At 50.3% G+C, this 20,102-nt stretch overlaps 1 protein-coding gene across 4 annotated transcripts in view; it reads right to left on the bottom strand.

The window, feature by feature from the left end:
* Positions 1–20,102, bottom strand: part of LOC144481730 (misshapen-like kinase 1) — a 283,663-nt gene that overhangs the window by 156,125 nt on the left and 107,436 nt on the right. For all 4 annotated transcript variants that reach the window (XM_078200874.1, XM_078200875.1, XM_078200876.1 and 1 more), the window contains exons 3-4: positions 11,975–12,100; positions 8,456–8,566 (exon numbers count right to left, since the gene is read on the bottom strand). In XM_078200874.1, coding sequence (XP_078057000.1) covers positions 8,456–8,566; positions 11,975–12,100 — 237 coding nt within the window. The remainder of the gene's footprint in view (positions 1–8,455; positions 8,567–11,974; positions 12,101–20,102) is intronic.

Raw genomic sequence — 20,102 nt, 5'->3', positions numbered from 1 at the left:
TCTGGTCACCCTATTATAGAAAGCATATTATTAAACTAGAAAGAGTGCAGAAAAGAAGAGGCTGGATAGACTGGGACTTTTTTCCCTGGAGCGTAGGAGGCTGAGGGGTGATCTTATAGAGGTCTGTAAAATAATGAGGGGCACAGATCAGCGAGATAGTCAACATCTTTTCCCAAAGGTAGGGGAGTCTAAAACTAGAGGGCATAGGTTTAAGGTGAGAGGGGAGAGATACAAAAGTGTCCAGAGGGGCAATTTTTTCACACAGAGGGTGGTGAGCATCTGGAACAAGCTGCCAGAGGTAGTAGTAGAGGCGGGTACAATTTTATTTTTTAAAAAGCGTTTAGACAGTTACATGGGTACGATGGGTATAGAGGGACATGGGCCAAACGCGGGCAATTGGGATTAGTTTAGGGGTTTAAAAAAAAAGGGTGGCATGGACAAGTTGGGCCGAAGGGCCTGTTTCCATGCTGGAAACCTCTATCAAATCCTTCTCCCCTATGTACTCTATGAACGGTATGCTTTGTCTGTATAGTGCGCAAGAAACAATACTTTTCACTGTATCCCAATACATGTGACAATAATAAGTCAAATCAAAGTTCATGTAAATGTGAGCACAATGGTGTCAACATTTAATTGTTATTGTCTCGATGAAAAGAAAATTCAGCTGATCTGTGCAGCAACAAAACAGTATCCCAAACCACAAGACAGAAGCATGTACGCAGCAAGTGTGTTTAAACAAAGAAAATTCCCCCCAAGGGAACTCGCAAATGTAAGTTTACAAGAAAGGGCGAGATTGATTTTTAAAAAACCTCGCCCACAAAGATGGGCTTCAAGAATATCATAGAATCCCTGCGGTGCAGGAGGAGACCATTCAGCCCATCAGGTCTGCACTGACTGCAATCCCACCCAGGCCCTATCCCCACAACCCCTTGGCTAGTCCCTCTGACACTAAGGGGCAATTTATCATGGCCAATCCACCTAACCTACACGTCTTTGAAGACTTATAAATGAGCAAAGATTGGTCCAACTTGCGGAGGAGATTAAAAGGGGAGTGGGGCCAATGTGCACCAAGCTTTGTGACTCTAATCTATAACTCCAAACATTAGCACCTATACTGGAACAAACAACCTTATTCATCACAGTCATGGTGAGAGATATTAAGACATTGTTTGGGTTACGCCTGTGTTATTACGAACGTTTTACACAAAGCTTGGGGAGGGACGGGTTACAATATTTAATTGGTGTGCTGATGGGAATATACTGACAGCTGCCAGGTCTGGAAAGGACATGCGATAAGAAACAAAAAGGATGCTGGAAATACTCAGAGCCGGCAGCAGCCAGTGCGAGAAACACAAGTTAACGTCACAGGTCAAATGACCTTTTGACTTGCAGCAACCCACGGTGTTTCGCCTATGTATGCGATAAGGGAGGTTTGGGAACCCACGGAGCAGGCAGGGAGAAACTGTGCCCGAACCAGAGTGATTCAAAATGGCCGGCAAACACCCCGGTGGGAAATGAGGAGGATTTTTGTTTCAACTCAGCAGGCAGAATTTTACAGTGGCCCGCCAGCAGATTTCATCGAATCCCATAGAAACCCTACAGTGCAGAAGGAGGCCATTCAGCCCTCCGAGTCTGCACCGACAACAATCCCACCCAGGCCCGATCCCACAACCCTACATATTTACCTCACCAATCCTTCTATCCGACGCATCCTGGGACACTAAGCAGCAATTTAGCATGGCCAATACCTCTAACCTACACATCTTTGGACACTAAGGGGCAATTTAGCACGGCCAATCTCTCTAACCTACACATCTTTGGACACTAAGGGGCAATTTAGCATGGCCAATCCACCTAACCTACACATCTTTGGACACTAAGGGGCAATTTAGCATGGCCAATCCACCTAACCTGCACATCTTTGGACACTAAGGGGCAATTTAGCATGGTCAATCCACCTAACCGGCACATCTTTGGACACTAAGGGGCAATTTAGCATGGCCAATCCATCTAAAGATGGGGCTGCTGTCAAATTCCCCAGGTGGTCTGACTGTCGACTCCCCGTCTCTCCAACAATCGTAATAGGGGGGTGCGGGGTGGGGTGGGGGGGTGGACTCGGCGCCTGTTCGGTAACACTGAGGGAGAATTTAGCACGGCCAATGCACCCTAATGAGCAGGTCACTAAAGAGAACAAGAACAAAGAGAACAAAGAAAATTACAGCACAGGAACAGGCCCTTCGGCCCTCCAGGCCTGCGCCAACCATGCTGCCCGACTGAACTAAAACCCCCTCCCCTTCTGGGGACCATATCCCTCTATTCCCATCCTGTTCGTATAATTGTCAAGATGCCTCTTAAAAGTAATTAAACAGAACAAAAACCAAATCTGCCATGGTGGGATTCAAGCACGAGCCCCCAGAGCATTAGCTGAGTTAATTGTGTTTGTGGATTCATGGTCCAGCGATAATACCACTAGTCCATTGCTTCCCCTAAATAGCAGAGAACGCTTCCGATCCATCGACCTCTGGGTTATGGGCCCAGCACGCTTCTGCTGCGCCACTCTGCTATACGTCTTTCGGACTCAATAAGAAGTCTCACCACACCAGGTTAAAGTCCAACAGGTTGGGACTTTATTCCCTGGAGCGTAGAAGATTGAGGGGAGATTTGATAGAGGTGTATAAGATTTTGATGGGTATAGATAGAGTGAATGCAAGCAGGCTTTTTCCGCTGAGGCTCGGGGAGAAAAAGACCAGAGGGCATGGGTTAAGGGTGAAAGGAGAAAAGTTTAAAGGGAATATTAGGGGGGGCTTCTTCACGCAGAGTGGTGGGGGTGTGGAATGAGCTGCCGGATAAAGTGGTAAATGTGGGGTCACTTTTAACATTTAAGAAAAACTTGGACGGGTTCATGGATGAGAGGGGTGTGGAGGGATATGGTCCAAGACCAGGTCAGTGGGACTAGGCAAAAAATGGTTCGGCACAGACAAGAAGGGCCAAAAGGCCTGTTTCTGAGCTGTAATTTTCTATGGTTTAATTAGAATCACGAGCTTTCGGAGCGCCGCTCCTTCATCAGATGAGGCTCGTGAAAGCTCATGCTACCAAAGAAATCGGTTGCACTTTAACCTGTTGTGGGGGACCTCTTACCGTGCCCAACCCCAGTCTAACACCGGCATCTCCACACTGTATCTTTTGGACTGTGGGAGGAAACCGGAGCACCCGGGGGAAAACCACGCAGGCACAGGGGAGAATGTGCAGACTGTGCGCAGTCACCCGAGGCCAGGAATCGAACCCGGGTCCCTGGCGCTGAGGGGGCAGCGGCGCTGAGGGGGCAGCATTGCTAACCGCTGTGCCACCGTGCCGCCCGACGTCATTTCAAAGCAGTGATTGTGTGTGATAGAATCAGAGAGTTGGGCTCAGCTGAAAAATGAGAGTCTGCAACTCACGGACATTGGTTAACACACTGGCACAGTACAAATCTCATTCACGTTTCCAGACGCTGATACACATCCGTCAGCGCGTTACGTCGAAGAATCTTCTTTCCCTCTTTTGCCTTCCTGGCCTTTGGACAGAACCACGACTCTTAATTGCTCTGCTGATCGATTTTGGTGAATAATTTGCCCAGTGGGACTCGTGCACAAAAAAACTCCCACAAATTTAATGACTGCCTTAATGCCCAGGGATAAATTTAGAGATCACCACAGCTGAAGTCTGGCAGGCGCCCAAAAGCAAAGGCTTTCACAGAACAATGACAAGGAGGGGGAGGCGGATCGAATTTAGCTACAGTGGAAATGAGACTAATATTGAGAAAGAACTCGGTGGGCCTTTCCCTCACTTTGAGCCCCAGGCACAATTTGCAAAACATCCAATGTCTGAACTGGGTTGCAGACGAGGGTGAAAGAACCTCAACTATTTCAGCAGAAATGGTGAGTGGCATGGGTGGCACAGTGGTTAGCGCTGATGCCTCACAGCGCCAGGGACCCGGGTCCGATTCCCGGCTAGGGTCACTGTCTGTGTGGAGTCTGCACGTCCTCCGTGTCGGCGTGGGTTTCCTCCGTGTGCTCCGGTTTCCTCCCACAAGTCTGAAAGACGTGCTGGTTCGGGTGCATTGACCCGAACATGCGCGGGAGTGTGGCAACTAGGGGAATTTCACAGTAACTTCATTGCAGTCCACACTCCAAAAATGTGGTGTTTAGGTGGATTGGCCATGCTAAATTGCCCCTTAGTGTCCAAAGATGTGCAGGTTAGGTGGATTGGCCATGATAAATTGCCCCTTAGTGTCCAAAGATGTGTGGGTTAGGTGGATTGGCCATGCTAAATTGCCCCTTAGTGTCCAAAGATGTGCAGGTTAGGTGGATTGGCCATGCTAAATTGCCCCTTAGTGTCCAAAGATGTGTGGGTTAGGTGGATTGGCCATGCTAAATTGCCCCTTAGTGTCCAAAGATGTGCAGGTTAGGTGGATTGGCCACGCTAAATTGCCCCTTAGTGTCCAAAGATGTGCAGGTTAGGTGGATTGGCCATGCTAAATTGCCCCTTAGTGTCCAAAGATGTGTGGGTTAGGTGGATTGGCCATGCTAAATTGCCCCTTAGTGTCCAAAGATGTGTGGGTTAGGTGGATTGGCCATGCTAAATTGCCCCTTAGTGTCCAAAGATGTGCAGGTTAGGTGGATTGGCCGTGCTAAATTGCCCCTTAGTGTCCAAAGATGTGTGGGTTAGGTGGATTGGCCGTGCTAAATTGCCCCTTAGTATCCAAAGATGTGTGGGTTAGGTGGATTGGCCGTGCTAAATGTGCAGGGTTACGGGGATAGGGCGAGGAGGGCACTGGGGAAGATGCACTTTTGGAGAGTCAGTGCAGACTCGATGGGCCGAATGGCCTCCATCTGTCCTGTGATTCTATGTACTTGATATGCAACAGTCCCCCATTCACCATTTTCCCGACACTCATAAACTGGGTGCAAGTTGCACAAGTAATACTCCCCACCTGTCTGGATTGGTGTGGCTCCAACAACACTCAAGAAGCTCAACACCATCCAGGACAAAGCAGCCCCGCTTGATTGGCCCCCATCCACAAACACCCACTCCCCCCACCACCGACACTCATAAGGCCGTAAAATATAGGAGCAGAATTAGGCCATTCGGACCATCAAGTCTGCTCCGCCATTCAATCTTGGCTCATATGATTCTCATCCCATTCTCCTGCCTTCTCCCCATAATCGTTGATCCCCTTACCAATCAAGAACTTATCTATCTCTGTCTTAAAGACACTCAATGACCTGGCCTCCACAGCCTTCTGCGGCAAAGAGTTCCACAGATTCACCACCCTCTGGCTGAAGAAATTCCTTTTCATCTCAGTTTTAAAGGAGTGTCTCTTCACTCTGAGGTTGTGCCCTCAAGTTCCAGTCTCTCCCACCAGTGGAAACATCTTCTCTACATCCACTCTATCCAGGCCTCTCAGTATTATCTAAGTTTCAATTAGATCCCCCCCTCATCCTTCTAAACTCCATCGAGTATAGACCCAGACTCCTCAACCGCTCCTCATATGACAATCCCTTCATTCCAGGGATCATTGTTGTAAATATCCTCTGGACCCTTTCTAAGGCCAACACATCCTTCCTTAGGTACGGGGCCCAAAACTGCTCACAATATTCCAAATGGGGTCTGACCAGAGCCTTATACAGCCTCAGAAGTACATCCCTGCTCTTGTATTCAAGCCCTCTAGAAATGAACGCTAACATTGAATTTGCCTTCCTAACTGCCAACTGAACCTGCACGTTAACCTTAAGAGAGTCCTGAACCAGGACTCCCAAGTCCCTTTGTGCTTCAGATTTCTGAAGCCTTTCCCTATTTAGAAAATAGTCTATGTTTCTATTCTTCCTTCCAAAGTGCATAACCTCACACTTTCCCACATTGTATTCCATCTGCCACTTCTTTGCCCACTCTCCTAACCTGTCCAAGTCCTTCTGCAGCCCCCCTGCTTCCTCAATACTACCGGTCCCTCAATATAGCTTTGTATCATCTGCAAATTTAGCAACCATGCCCTCAGTTCCATCTTCCAAATCATTAATGTACATCGTGAAAAGTTGTGGTCCCAACAACACTGACCGCTGTGAAACATCACTAGTCACCGGTGGCCATCATGAAAAGGACCCCTTTATCCCCACTCTCTGCCTTCTGTCTATCAGCCAGTAGCAGCAGTGTGTACCATCTACAAGATGCGCTGCAGAAACTCACCAAAGACCGCACCTTCTAAACCTACAACCATTTCCATCTCGAAGGACAAGGGCAGCAGACACATAGGAACGCCACCTGCAAGTTTCCCTCCAAGCCTCTCACCATCCTGACTTGGAAATATATCGGCCGTTCCTTCGCAGTCGCTGGGTCAAAATCCTGGAATTCCCTCCCTAACGGCATTGTGGGTCACCCCACAGCACGGGGACTGCGGCAGATTCAAGAAGGCAGCTCACCACCACCTTCTCAAGGAGCAACTAGGGATGGGCAATAAATGCTGGCCCAGCCAGCGACGCCCGTGTCCCAAAATTGAATTAAAAATACTATTGTCTGAAAAGCATTGCAAAGCAAATAACTCAGCACATGAATTAAATGCAACCCATCATCTGAAACATTGACACAATCCTTGATAAAGGTGCACCATAGAAAGGTGCATCATAGATGCGCCTTTCTGGTTGTATCACAGCTTGGTATGGGCTCCTGCTCTGCCCAAAACCGCAACAAACTACAAAGGGTCATGAACGAAGTCCAATCCATCACGCAAACCAGCCTCCCATCCACTGACTCTGTCTACACTTCCCGCTGCCTCGGAAAAGCAGCCAGCATAATCAAGGACCCCACGCACCCCGGACATTCTCTCTTCCACCTTCGTCCGTCAGGAAAAAGATACAAAAGTCTGAGATCACGCACCAACCAACTCAAGAACAGCTTCTTCCCTGCTGCTATCAGATTTTTGAATGGACCTACCTCGCATTAAGTTGATCTTTCGCTACACCCTAGCTGTGACTGTAACACTACATTCTGCACTCTCACATTTCCTTCTCTATGAACGGTATGCTTTGTCTGTATAGTGCGCAAGAAACAATACTTTTCACAGTATGCGAACACATGTGACATTAATAAATCAAATCAATCACAGAAATCATAGAATCCTGCAGTGCAGAAAGAGGCCATTGGGCCCATTGGACCTGCACTGACCACAATCCCCACCCAGGCCCTATCCCCATATATTTACCCTGCTAATCCCCTTGACACTAAGGGTCAATTTAGCATGGCCAATTCACCTAACCCGCACATCTTTGGACGGTGGGAGGAAACCGGAGCACCCGGAGGAAACCCACGCAGACACGGGGAGAATGTGCAAACTCCACACAGACAGTGACCCCGAGCCGGGAATCGAACCCGGGTCCCTGGGACTGTGAGGCAGCGGTGTTGACCACTGTGCCAGCGTGCAGACTAACCACCCCCCTCCCGCCCCACCCCGCTGACATTATTTAAAGGGGTGAAATCAGGAAGGAAATCACAGTCAGTTTCCAGTGAAGACCGGCAGCCGAAGCCAATTTGGATGCACAGGTTTCTGGAGGTCAAGTCCTCCAGCGTGGCAAAACCTGAGCCAAGTGCTTCCTAATACTGCGGTCACACAACTGTCCATGCAGCCAACTCCTGGGAAAACACACTTCAAATCGGATGTTGTAAACGATGCTGTTAAGCTTTAATGCCTTGAAGAGAAACTCAACTCAAGCCCGGTTTCCCTTCATAGATCGCCACATGAACGGAGTGGGAATGGAGGGATACAAAAGAATGGTCTAGTTTGGACCAGGGAGCGGCGCGGGCTTGGAGGGCCCAAGGGCCTGTTCCTGTGCTGTATTGTTCTTTGTTCTTTGTATAGAATCCCTACAGTACAGAAGGAGGACAGTTGGCCCATCGAGTCTGCACCGACCACAATCCCACCCAGGCCCTATCCCCGTAACCCCACATATTTACCCTGCTAATCCCCCTGACACTAAGAGACAATTTACCATGGCCAATCAACCTAATCTGCACATCTTTGGACACTAAGGGGCAATTTAGCACGGCCAATCCCCCTAACCTGCACATCTTTGGACACTAAGGGACAATTTAGCATGGCCAATCCCCCTAACCTGCACATCTTTGGACACTAAGGGACAATTTAGCATGGCCAATCTACCTAACCTGTGGGAGGAAACCAGAGCACCCTGAGGAAACCCACGCAGATATGGGGGAGAACATGCAGACTCCGCACAGACAGTGACCCAAGCCGGGAATCGAACCCGGGTCCTTGGCGCTGTGAGGCAGCAGTGCTAACCACTGTGCATTTATAAATCTCAAATAGAAAATCTTTTCTCTGAAGATGATGATGATGATGATGATGACTGCAACACAGTCTGGCAGAGAGGAACAGAAAGGACAGTAGGATTCAGAAAATGGTGATTACCCGCAGTATCTCCCTGCAGATGTAGGCGATCCACTCTTCCTTCAACGCGTTGCCTTTTGTGTTCTTGACCAGGTCTGTGACAGATCCAGCTCCACAGAATTCCATAACCAGCTGAGGAGAAGAACACACCAACAATCTGAACAAAAGAAGACATTCTGCTTCTCTTCTCCCCTTTCACTCAGGTGGCGGGGGGGAAAATTGTCACTGGAGATGTCTGGTATTTATACAGAACTAGCCAGACAATGCTCAATGCAAGCAAAATCCTCGGGATCAGAACCTAGCTTCCAAAGCATTAACTATGGACATTGCAGGGAGAACAGGAAGCAGAATTTAGCTTTGATAAGCTGAAACTAATAAAAAATAAAAACACACCCATACAGTTCTCATTCCAACAAAACAGGGATACATTTTATCTGCGACATATAGCACAGTGCAGGAGGAGGCCATTTGGCCCATCGAGCCTACACCGACAACAATCCTATCCACACCCTATCCCCATAACCACACGTATTTGCCCTGCTCATCACCCTGACATTAAGGGACAATTTAGCATGGCCAATCCACCTAACCTACTCATTTAGGGGCAGCACGGTAGCACAGTGGTTAGCACTGTTTGCCTCACAGCTCCAGGGACCTGGGTCCGATTCACATCTTCGGTCACTGTCTATGTAGAGTTTGCACATTCTCCCCGTGTCTGCATGGGTTTCTTCCGGATGCTCCGGTTTCCACCCACAGTCCAAAGATGTGCTGGTTAGGTGCATTGGCCATGCTAAATTGCCCCTTAGTGTCCCGGGATGCATAGGTTAGAGGGTTTAGCGGGGCAAATATGTGGGGTTGCGGGGACAGGGCTTAGGTGGGATTGTTGTTGGTGCAGACTCGATGGGTCGAATGACCTCCTTCTGCACTGTAGGGATTTTATAATTTTTGGACACTGAGGGGAAATTTAGCATGGCCAATCCACCTAACCCACACATCTTTGGACACTAAGGGGAAATTTAGCATGGCCAATCCACCTAACCTACACATCTTTGGACACTAAGGGGAAATTTAGCATGGTCAATCCACCTAACCTACACATCTTTGGACACTAAGGGGAAATTTAGCATGGCCAATCCACCTAACCTGCACATCTTTGGACTGTGGGAAGAAACCGGAGCACCTGGAGGAAAACCACGCCAACACGGGGAGAATGTGCAAACTTCATACAGTCACCCGGAATTGAACTCGGATTCCTGATGCTGTGAGGTAGCAGTGCTAGCCACTGTACCACTGTGCTGCCCTACAGTTTCACAGCAATACAGACTGACAGCATAGAGGCATATTGCTACCAGTGTTGGCACTATGTCAGGACTGTCCTGTGGAGAGACAGGTGTACCATGTATACCATCTTGGGGCAAACCTGGGCCTGTACTCTCCAGAGTTCTGACGAATGGGAGAGGTGATCTCATTGAAACTTACAAAATATTTGAAGGAAATAGACAGGATAGAATGCAGTTTCCCTCTGGTTGCATCTCCAATGACACTCAAGAAGCTCAACACCACCAGAGGCAAGGCAAATATGCATGATTGGCACCCCATCCACAAACATCCACTCCCTCCACCATCGAAGCACAGTGCTTGCAGTGTGTACCATCTACAAGATGCACTGCAGCAACCCACCAAGGCTCCTTCGACAGCACCTTCCAAACCCACCATCTCTACCATCTAAAAGGACAAGGGCAGCAGATACTTGGGGAACACCACCACCTGGAGGTTCCCCTCCGAGCCACTCACCATCCCGACTGGGAAATATATCGGCCGCTCCTTCACTGTCGTTGGATCAAAATGCTGGAACTCCCTCCCTAACAGCACTGTGGGTGTACCTACACCACATGGACTGCAGCGGGTTCAAGGCAGCAACTCATTACCATCTTCGAGATGCAATTAGGGATGGGCAATTAATGCTGTCCTACCAGTTATCCAGTGATAATGTCCAGGGACTCTGAACTGTTCTTTCATATATTAATTCAAGGAATATGGATGTCACTGACAAGGCTGCCGTTTATTGTCCATCCTTAATTTCCCTCGAGATCGTGGCGGTGGCGAATGAGTGACCTGTTTGGCAATTAAGTGAGAGTCAACCACGTTGCTGTGGTCAGGGAAAGGAGGGGAGATTTTTGCCCCGAAGGGGGATGAGTGACAGGCTGCAGGTTCGTTACTGATAACAGCTTTTTATTTCACATTATTAACTAGGTTGAAATTCCAGGGGAGAGATTTGAACTTGCGTCTGTGGATCATTAGTCCGGCTCGCTGGGTTTACTGTTCCAGTTACATAAACGCTGTGCTACTGCTTCCAATTTTCATAAAAATTTAGATTACTTTTTATAGAATCATAGAATCCCAACAGTGCGGAAGGAGGCTATTCGGCCCATCGTGTCTGCACCGACCACAATCCCACCCAGGCTCCATCCCCGTAACCCCACGTATTTACCCTGCTAATCCCCCTGACACGAGGGTCAATTTAGCATGGCCAATCCACCTAACCTGCTCATCTTTGGACACTAAGGGACAATTTAACATGGCCAATCCACCTAACCTGCACATCTTTGGACACTGAGGGACAATTTAGCATGGCCAATCCACCTAACCTACACATCTTTAGACACTAAGCGGCAATTTAGCATGGCCAATCCACCTAACCCGCACATCTTTGGACACTAAGGGACAATTTAGCATGGCCAATCCACCTAACCTACACATCTTTAGACACTAAGCGGCAATTTAGCATGGCCAATCCACCTAACCTACACATCTTTAGATATAAGAGGCCATTTAGCATGGCCAATCCACCTAACCTACACATCTTTGGACGCTAAGGGACAATTTAGCGTGGCCAATCCACCTAACCTACACATCTTTGGACGCTAAGGGGCAATTTAGCGTGGCCAATCCACCTAACCTACACATCTTTGGACGCTAAGGGGCAATTTAGCATGGCCAATCCACCTAACCTGCACATCTTTGGACGCTAAGGGGCAATTTAGCATGGCCAATCTACCTAACCTGCTCATGTTTGGACACTAAGCGGCAATTTAGTGCAGCCAATCCACCTAACCTGCTCATATTTGGACACTAAGGAGCAATTTAGCATAGCCAATCCACCTCACCTGCACATCTCTGGACACTAAGGGGCAATTTAGCACGGCCAATCCACCTAACCTGCTCATATTTGGACACCAAATGCAATTTAGCATGACCAATCCACCAAAACCCCACATCTTTGGAGTGCGGGAGGAAACCAGAGCACCCGGAGGAAACCCATGCAGACAGAGGGAGAACGTGCAGACTCCACACAGACAGTCACCTGAGGTTGGAGTTGAACCCTGGCGCTGCGAGGCAGCGGTGCTAACCACTGTGCCACCGTGCCGCTCTATCGCTGCTGCAGATTGAGTTATGGGGCCATGCAGTTTTGAGAATCATCCCAGGTTACTTTCACAAGAGGAGGACAGCGTTTAACCCCAATTATGTTTGATTTCTCACCCAGAGCTGGTCATCATGGCCTGGAGGGCTCTTTTTGATGAAGGCACCATAGTACGTCGCAATGTTTCTGTGATGCGAGTACTTTTTCAACATGTTAATCTCCTGCTTGATTTCCTCCTCTTCATCCTGGATTGAAAAACAAACACAAACTTCATCAAAAACACTGTGGATGCTGAAATCAAGAGAGAAGATGCTGGAAAAACCCAGCAGCATCTGTGAGGAGAAACTGAGTTACCGTTTTGAGTCCAACCTCACTCTCCTTTGGAACTCTGGCATTCCGAGGAAAATTCACACTGGACTCGAAATGTTGACTATTTCTCTCCCTGCAGATGCTGCCGTCCCAACAGAAACTTCATCTCTTACTTAGAAAAATGCCCAAGAGCGTTTTAATATTCTTGGTGCCGTTTTGTACCCTGGAGGCAGCAAGTAAAGGTTTGGAGTTGAGAGTTTGTGACCTGTACACAAATATTTCATCATTTCCTAAAAATGGAGCTTCATGCTTTCTGAATGGGAGCTCTCATGTAGGCATTGGCACTCTGGGAAGTCCAAACAATCGTAGGCATGTTTGCTCAGACCAGGCAGAGGTCGGGGCAGGTCCAGACAGAAGTCAGGGCAGGTCCAGACACAAGTCGGGGTGGGTCCAGACACAAGTTGGGGCAGGTCCAGACAGCAGTCAGGCAGGTTGAGAGAGAAGTCAGGCAGGTCCAGACAGCAGTCAGGCAGGTTCAGACAGAAGTCAGGCAGGTCCAGACAGCAGTTAGGCAGGACCAGACAGCAGTTAGGCAGGACCAGACAGCTGTCGGATAGGTTTACTTTATGATTGAAACTCACGCTTTAGAAAAATCCGATGCTTATTTCTACTATTTATTGCACACTGATATCGTATACTGCCTGGTAAAGTGTTAATTTTTGGTGCGTTAGGAAGCATCATCAGGTGCTAATGCTTAAGTTTCAAGTTTGTTTGTTAGTGTCACAAATAGGCTTACATCGTTGCACTGTGAAAATACCCTCGGCGCCTGTTTGGGTACATTGAGGGAGAATTTAGCACGGCCAATGCACCCTAACCAGCATGTTTTTCAGACTGTGGGAGGAAACCGGAGCACCCGGAGGAAACCCACGCAGACACGGGGAGAATGTGCAAACTCCACACAGACAGTGAGCTGAGCCGGGAATCGAACCCGGGTCCCTGACGCTGTGAGGCAGCAGTGCTAACCACTGTGCCATTGTGCCGCCCGCTTAATTCGTACAAGCAGAGAAAGCAATATTAACAGGACAAATACACAGTCCAACTGGAAGTCTCGAGAGTGTACTGTCTCTGGGACTCCCCTTCCAATTACCACCGCATTCACAACCATCTTCCTTTGTGCGACGCTGCCTCAGTTTCCCCCGATTCCCCCACTGATGTCAGTCTGATTAAGGATCCGTGATGGACATGGTCATTTGCTGCCTTGGTGTCAAGGACTGACGCCCGAGTGGCACCTCTGGAATTGAGCTCTTCTGCTCATGTGGTGGACCAAGGGCGTGGTGAGGTGTGAAGTTGAGGAATCCTGGCAGAGCCCAGTCAAGCACTGAGGAACGTGATATGCCAAAAGAGGGAGGGCGATGGTCTAGTGGTATTGTCGCTGGATGATTTATCCAGAAACTCAGCTAATGTTCTGGGGGACTCGGGTTCGAATCCCACCCACGGCCGATGGAGGAATTCGAATTCAATTTTTATTTTAAAAACCTGGAATTAAGAAGACTGTGAAACCATTGCCGATTGTCGGAGAAACTCATCTGGTTCACGAATGTCCTTCAGAGAAGGAAATCTGCCACCCTTGCCCGGTCTGGCCTACATGAATAAATACTGATGGCACTGTCAACTCCACATCCCATCACTTTGCTGATGACAGGGTCGACTGATGGGGATTGGATGTCATAGAAACCCTACAGTGCAGAAGGAGGCCATTCGGCCCATCGAGTCTGCACCGACCACAATCCCCCCCCCCCAATATTTACCCACTAATCCCTCTAACCTACGCATCTCAGGACTCTAAGGGGCAATTTTTAACCTGGCCAATCAACCTAACCCGCACATCTTTGGACTGTGGGAGGAAACCGGAGCACCCGGAGGAAACCCACGCAGACACGAGGAGAATGTGCAAACTCCACACAGACAGTGACCCGAGGCGGGAATCGAACCTGGGACCCTGGAGCTGTGAAGCAGCAGTGCTAACCACTGCGCTACCGTGCCGTGTGAAAGGGTTTGATTGGATTTCTTTTGGTGGACAAGACAAGGCAATTTTCCACACTGTCGGATAGATGCCACTAGAACAGCTTCACGAAAGAGCACGGCTAGTCCTGGAGTGCGAGTCTTCAGCACCACAGCAGGATGTTGTCAAGATTTTTTTTTTAAATTCATTTGTGGGACATGGGCGTCGCTGGCTGGGCCAGCGTTTATTGCCCATCCCTAGCTGCCCTTGAACTGAGTGTTTCGCTCGGCCATTTCAGAGGGCAGTTGAGTTGCTGTGGCTCTGGAGTCACATGTAGGCCAGACCGGGTAAGGACGACAGATTTCCTTCCCTAAAGGACATTAGTGAACCAGGCGGGTTTTTCCGACAGTCGACAAATGGTTTCATGGTCATCAGTAGACTCTTAATTCCAGATATTTTTAAATTGAATTCAAATTCCACCATCTGCCGTGGCGGGATTCGAACCTGGGTCCCCCAGAACATCAGCTGAGTTTCTGGATGAATCATCTCGCGATTATACCACTAGGCCTTTGCCTCCCTCCTTTGGCATATCCAGTGGTTTCAGCCATTTGTGACAGCACATGGAGCAAATCAGATTGGCTGAAGACTGGTCTCTGTGATGCCGGGAATTTGAGGCGGAGGCAGAGATGGATCATCCACTTGGCACTTCTGGCTGAAGAAAATTGCAAATGCTTCAGACTCATCATTTGCACAGATGTGCTGCACTCCCCCAGCCTTGAGAATGGGGAGGTTTGTGCATCTCCCTCCTTTGGATATTTGTTTCGTGGTCTTAATGTAACCAGGCTTCAGGAAGTCAGAAGCTGAGTAACTCACCACATAATTCCTGTCTGGTGTGTGTGAGTGAGTGTGAGTGTGAGTGTGTGTGTGTGAGTGTGAGTGTGTGTGTGTGCGTGCATATGCACGCTTTTATGTGTGCGTGCACCTGTGTGCATGCATGTGTGCATGAGAGAGAGAGAGCGAGCAAGACAGAGAGCGCATGGGAGAGAGAGGAGGAGCGGGGGGGGAGAGATGGGGGGAGGAGGTGGGGGGGGAGAGATGGGGGGAGGAGGAGAGATGGGGAAGGAGGTGGGGGGGAGGAGAGGGGCGAAGGAGCGGGGGGGCAGGAGCGGGGGGGGAGGAGGAGCGGGGGGGGGGGAACGGGGGGGAGGGGGGAGCCGGGGGGGAGGGGGGAGCGGGGGGGGAGGGAGGAGCAGGGGGAGGAGGAGCGGGGGGGAGGAGCGGGGGGGAGGAGCGGGGGGGGAGGAGCGCGGGGGGGGAGGAGGAGCGGGGGAGGAGCGGGGGGGAGGAGCGGGGGGGAGGAGCGGGGGGAGGAGCGGGGGGAGGAGCGGGGGGAGGAGCGGGGGGAGGAGCGGGGGGAGGAGCGGGGGGAGGAGCGGGGGGAGGAGCGGGAGGAGGAGCGGGGGGAGGAGCGGGGGGAGGAGCGGGGGGAGGAGCGGGGGGAGGAGCGGGGGGTGGAGGGGGGGAGGAGAGGTGGGGGGAGGAGAGAGGGGGAGGAGGAGAGAGGGAAAGAGGGGCAGGAGAGGGGGGAGGGGAGGAGGGGGGAGATGGGGGGAGAGATGGGGGGGGGGAGATAGGAGGGGAGATGGGGGGGGAGATGGGGGGGGAGATGGGGGGGGAGATGGGGGGGGGAAATGGGGGGGAGATAGGGGGGGAGATAGGGGGGAGATAGGGGGGGGAGATAGGGGGGGGAGATGGGGGGGGAGAGATAGGGGGGGAGAGATAGGGGGGGAGAGATAGGGGGGGAGATGGGGGGGAGATTGGGGGGGGAGATAGGGGCGGGAGGTAGGGGGGTGATGGGGGGGTGGGGAGAGAGGGGGGGTGGGAGATAGGGGGGGAGATGGGGGGGGGGGGGAGAAAGGGGGGGAAGAGGGATGCGCCTGTGCGTGTAACTGATGGTAAGCTCCGATGACGTTTGTTACTCACAACAAGTGGCTGTGGTGGAAGCATCAGTCCAGGCTGGTCTTTTAGATTCAGGCTGATTTATTCTAAGACACTTCCTCAGTCCCACTAACCTACAAGAATCGCCCCCTCCTCCCCCACCCAACCTGCCCCCAAAAGTGTTCCAGTTGTCTGTATCTCCAGGACAATCAGTGTCACATGTTTATAGCAATTCCCTTCACGACACCCTGTAATTCACACAATGGGAATGCTGTTGAATGTTGGAGGGAGATGGTTAGCTTCTTGCTTGTTGGATGGGGGCCATTGTCCGGCAAAACCCTTCCCCCCCCCCAACCAGCCTTTTAATCCACCCCACACACTGCTTTCCCTTTATTCAATGCTCAAAGGTGACCTGAGCTTTTGTGTTGGGTGAAGCGGGGAGAGGGGGCACAGATCGTGTTTAAATCCATCGTCAGCAACCTCAAGCCGCTGATAGCAGTAGGTTTTAGTATTCCGATTCGGTCGGATTTATTCATCAGTGAGGCAACAGCTTGAAGAACAGCTCTTTCCAGCTCGTTAGTTCATCAGAATTCAAGCTGGCACAGCCAGTGAATAGGAAAGGAAGCACAGATCCGGACTGATCTCTCCTGGGGTTTCAGGAGTCGGCGGGATCCGAGGAGTGCAGTGAGTTCCAGAAGCCCTGTTGAAGACAATAGTGAACGCCTGGGTCTTCCCCTCTGAGAGAGAGGAGAAAGATCATGTTGCGTCAATGTCCTACATGGAAGATGGCAGCTTTTGCTATTGGAGACCGTGTTTGAGCTTTGGGACACACAGTTGCTGGAATACAAATGTGTGCAAGGTATGCTAACCAAAGCTGCGATTTGAGCCTATTTCGAGCACCACATCTTATCCTCCATCCCCGGGCGTTACAGACCACGCTTAGTGTTGACCGAGGTGGTTTTTGTGAGGAGCGTCGCAGGTCTTCGAGTTCTGGCATTCGTGAGCTACACCAAGGAAAGCTTCCATTAGAATCTGAAGACAGGTGTGGCGCCACTGGGCCTCACAGCTGCCTCTCAGTGTGGCACAGCGGCCCGCTCTCAAAGCTGTCCAGAGTGCTTCCAAAGATTGCAACCTCCTTTGCAATTCACAGTCCATCTTGGGCAAGGGTGAAGCTAATGTGGAACTCGGGCTGATGGGCCATCGCAGGGGCTCAGTGCCAGCCCACCCCTGTTCAGCATTAGGCAGCACAGTGGCTAGCATGGCTGCCTCACAGCGCCAGGGACCGGGTTCACTTCCGGTCTTGGGTGACTGCCTGTGTGGAGTTTGCACGATTGCCCCGTGTCTGCGTGGGTTTCCTCCAGGTGCTCCAGTTTCCTCCCATAGTGCGAAAGATGTGCAGGTTAGGTGGATTGGCAATGCTAAATTACCCCTAAGTGCCCAAAGATGTGCAGGTTAGGTGTATTGGCCGTGCTAAATTGCCCCTTAGTGCCCAAAGATGTGCGGGTTAGGTGGATTGGCAATGCTAAATTACCCCTAAGTGCCCAAAGATGTGCAGGTTAGGTGTATTGGCCGTGCTAAATTGCCCCTTAGTGCCCAAAGATGTGCGGGTTAGGTGGATTGGCAATGCTAAATTACCCCTAAGTGCCCAAAGATGTGCAGGTTAGATGGATTGGCCATGCCAAATTGCCCCTTAGTGCCCAAAGATGTGCGGGTTAGGTGGATTGGCAATGCTAAATTACCCCTAAGTGCCCAAAGATGTGCAGGTTAGATGGATTGGCCATGCCAAATTGCCCCTTAGTGCCCAAAGATGTGCGGGTTAGATGGATTGGCCATGCTAAATTGCCCCTAAGTGCCCAAAGATGTGTAGGTTAGGTGGATTGGCCATGCTAAATTACCCCTAAGTGCCCAAAGATGTGCAGGTTAGGTGGATTTGCCATGCTAAATTGCCCCTACGTGCCTAAAGATGTGCAGGTTAGGTGTATTGGCCATGCTAAATTGCCCCTTAGTGTTCAAAGATGTGCAGGATAGGTGTATTGGCCATGCTAAATTGCCCCTTAGTGTCCAAAGATGTGCAGGTTAGGTGGATTGGCCATGCTAAATTGCCCCTTAGTGTCCAAAGATGTGCAGGTTAGGTGGATTGGCCATGCTAAATTGCCCCTAAGTGCCCAAAGATGTGCAGGTTAGGTGTATTGGCCATGCTAAATTGCCCCTTAGTGTCCAAAGATGTGCAGGTTAGGTGGATTGGCCATGCTAAATTGCCCCTAAGTGCCCAAAGATGTGCAGGTTAGGTGTATTGGCCATGCTAAATTGCCCCTTAGTGTCCAAAGATGTGCAGGTTAGGTGGATTGGCCATGCTAAATTGCCCCTAAGTGCCCAAAGATGTGCAGGTTAGGTGTATTGGCCATGCTAAATTGCCCCTTAGTGTCCAAAGATGTGCAGGTTAGGTGGATTGGCCATGCTAAATTGCCCCTAAGTGCCCAAAGATGTGCAGGTTAGGTGTATTGGCCATGCTAAATTGCCCCTTAGTGTCCAAAGATGTGCAGGTTAGGTGGATTGGCCATGCTAAATTGCCCCTAAGTGCCCAAAGATGTGCAGGTTAGGTGTATTGGCCATGCTAAATTGCCCCTTAGTGTCCAAAGATGTGCAGGTTAGGTGGATTGGCCATGCTAAATTGCCTCCTAGTGTCCAAAGATTTAGCATGGCCAATCCACCTAACCTGCACAACCTTGGATCCCGAAGGGGCAATTTAGCATGGCCAATCCACCTAACCTGCACATCTTTGGACTGTGGGGGGGAAAACGGAGCACCCAGAAGAAACCCACACGGATACGGGGAGAAGGTGTAAACTCCACACTGACAGTCACCCAAGGCCGGAATCAAAGCCGGGTCCCTGGCGCCGTGAGGCAGCAGTGCTAACCCACTGTGCCACCGTGCCCCCGGGAATCATACCCGGGTCCCTGGCGCTGTGAGGCAGCAGTGCTAACCCACTGTGCCACCGTGCCCCCGGGAATCATACCCGGGTCCCTGGCGCCGTGAGGCAGCAGTGCTAACCCACTGTGCCACCGTGCCCCCGGGAATCATACCCGGGTCCCTGGCGCTGTGAGGCAGCAGTGCTAGCCCACTGTGCCGCCGTGCCCCCGGGAATCATACCCGGGTCCCTGGCGCTGTGAGGCAGCAGTGCTAGCCAATGCGCCGCCCACAATACATTCAGATATTTGCATTTGCTCAATAAACAGGAACGGAAGAGAACGGTCTGAGATTTTGGCGAGTGCGCCTCCGGAAAGATTAACAAACCCGATGAGAAAAACCAATCAGTGGCACGTTGAGGGTTAATGCGGGAACAGGGATTATAAGAGGGTTAAAATGCAAGATTCCCACGTGCAATATTTTGGTGCCTGCAGCAGTGTGGAGCATCTAAATCAATCAGAGACAAACCAAAACTGATGGGAGTCGCATGAACACATTTTTAAATTGGAAAGTGCCCTCCTGAGTGTTAAACGTCTCTGCTCAGAATGCAGATATTTCTGGTCCTGTAAAAGCTCTGAGGAGGATTTTCCGAGCATTTTTCTGTTGTTGTTATAATTGGCATGGATGGGAACTGAAGGCTTGCAAAGCAGTTAAGAAAAATACGGCACTCAGCACAGTCGCGGCAAAACTTATTTTTCAGATATATTTTTGGCTCTGACAGGTGCTTGCAGTAGCACTAGGCATACGAGTGAGTGCCTCTTTTTTTAAAAAATCTTGTCGATAACACCATTCGCACCCCTTGAGATGCTGCAGTGGGGTGAATCAGCAAATGGCGCACACACACAATGGCTCACTGCTGTACAACCACTCCCAATGCGTGGGTGCTAATCAGAGGCCAGCATTTTATTTGCTTTCATTTTTTTTTTAAAGCAAACATTCCCATCAAAAGGTTAACTTTACTTTCAAGTCCGCTCCTTGTTTAATTAAAAACATTAGCGGAGCATTAACTCCCAAAATTGAAGGGCCTCGAG

The sequence above is a fragment of the Mustelus asterias genome, chromosome 31 (genome assembly GCF_964213995.1).
Source record: "Mustelus asterias chromosome 31, sMusAst1.hap1.1, whole genome shotgun sequence".
NCBI classification, from domain to species: domain Eukaryota; kingdom Metazoa; phylum Chordata; class Chondrichthyes; order Carcharhiniformes; family Triakidae; genus Mustelus; species Mustelus asterias.
This window is presented reverse-complemented; position numbering and strand designations above follow the sequence as displayed.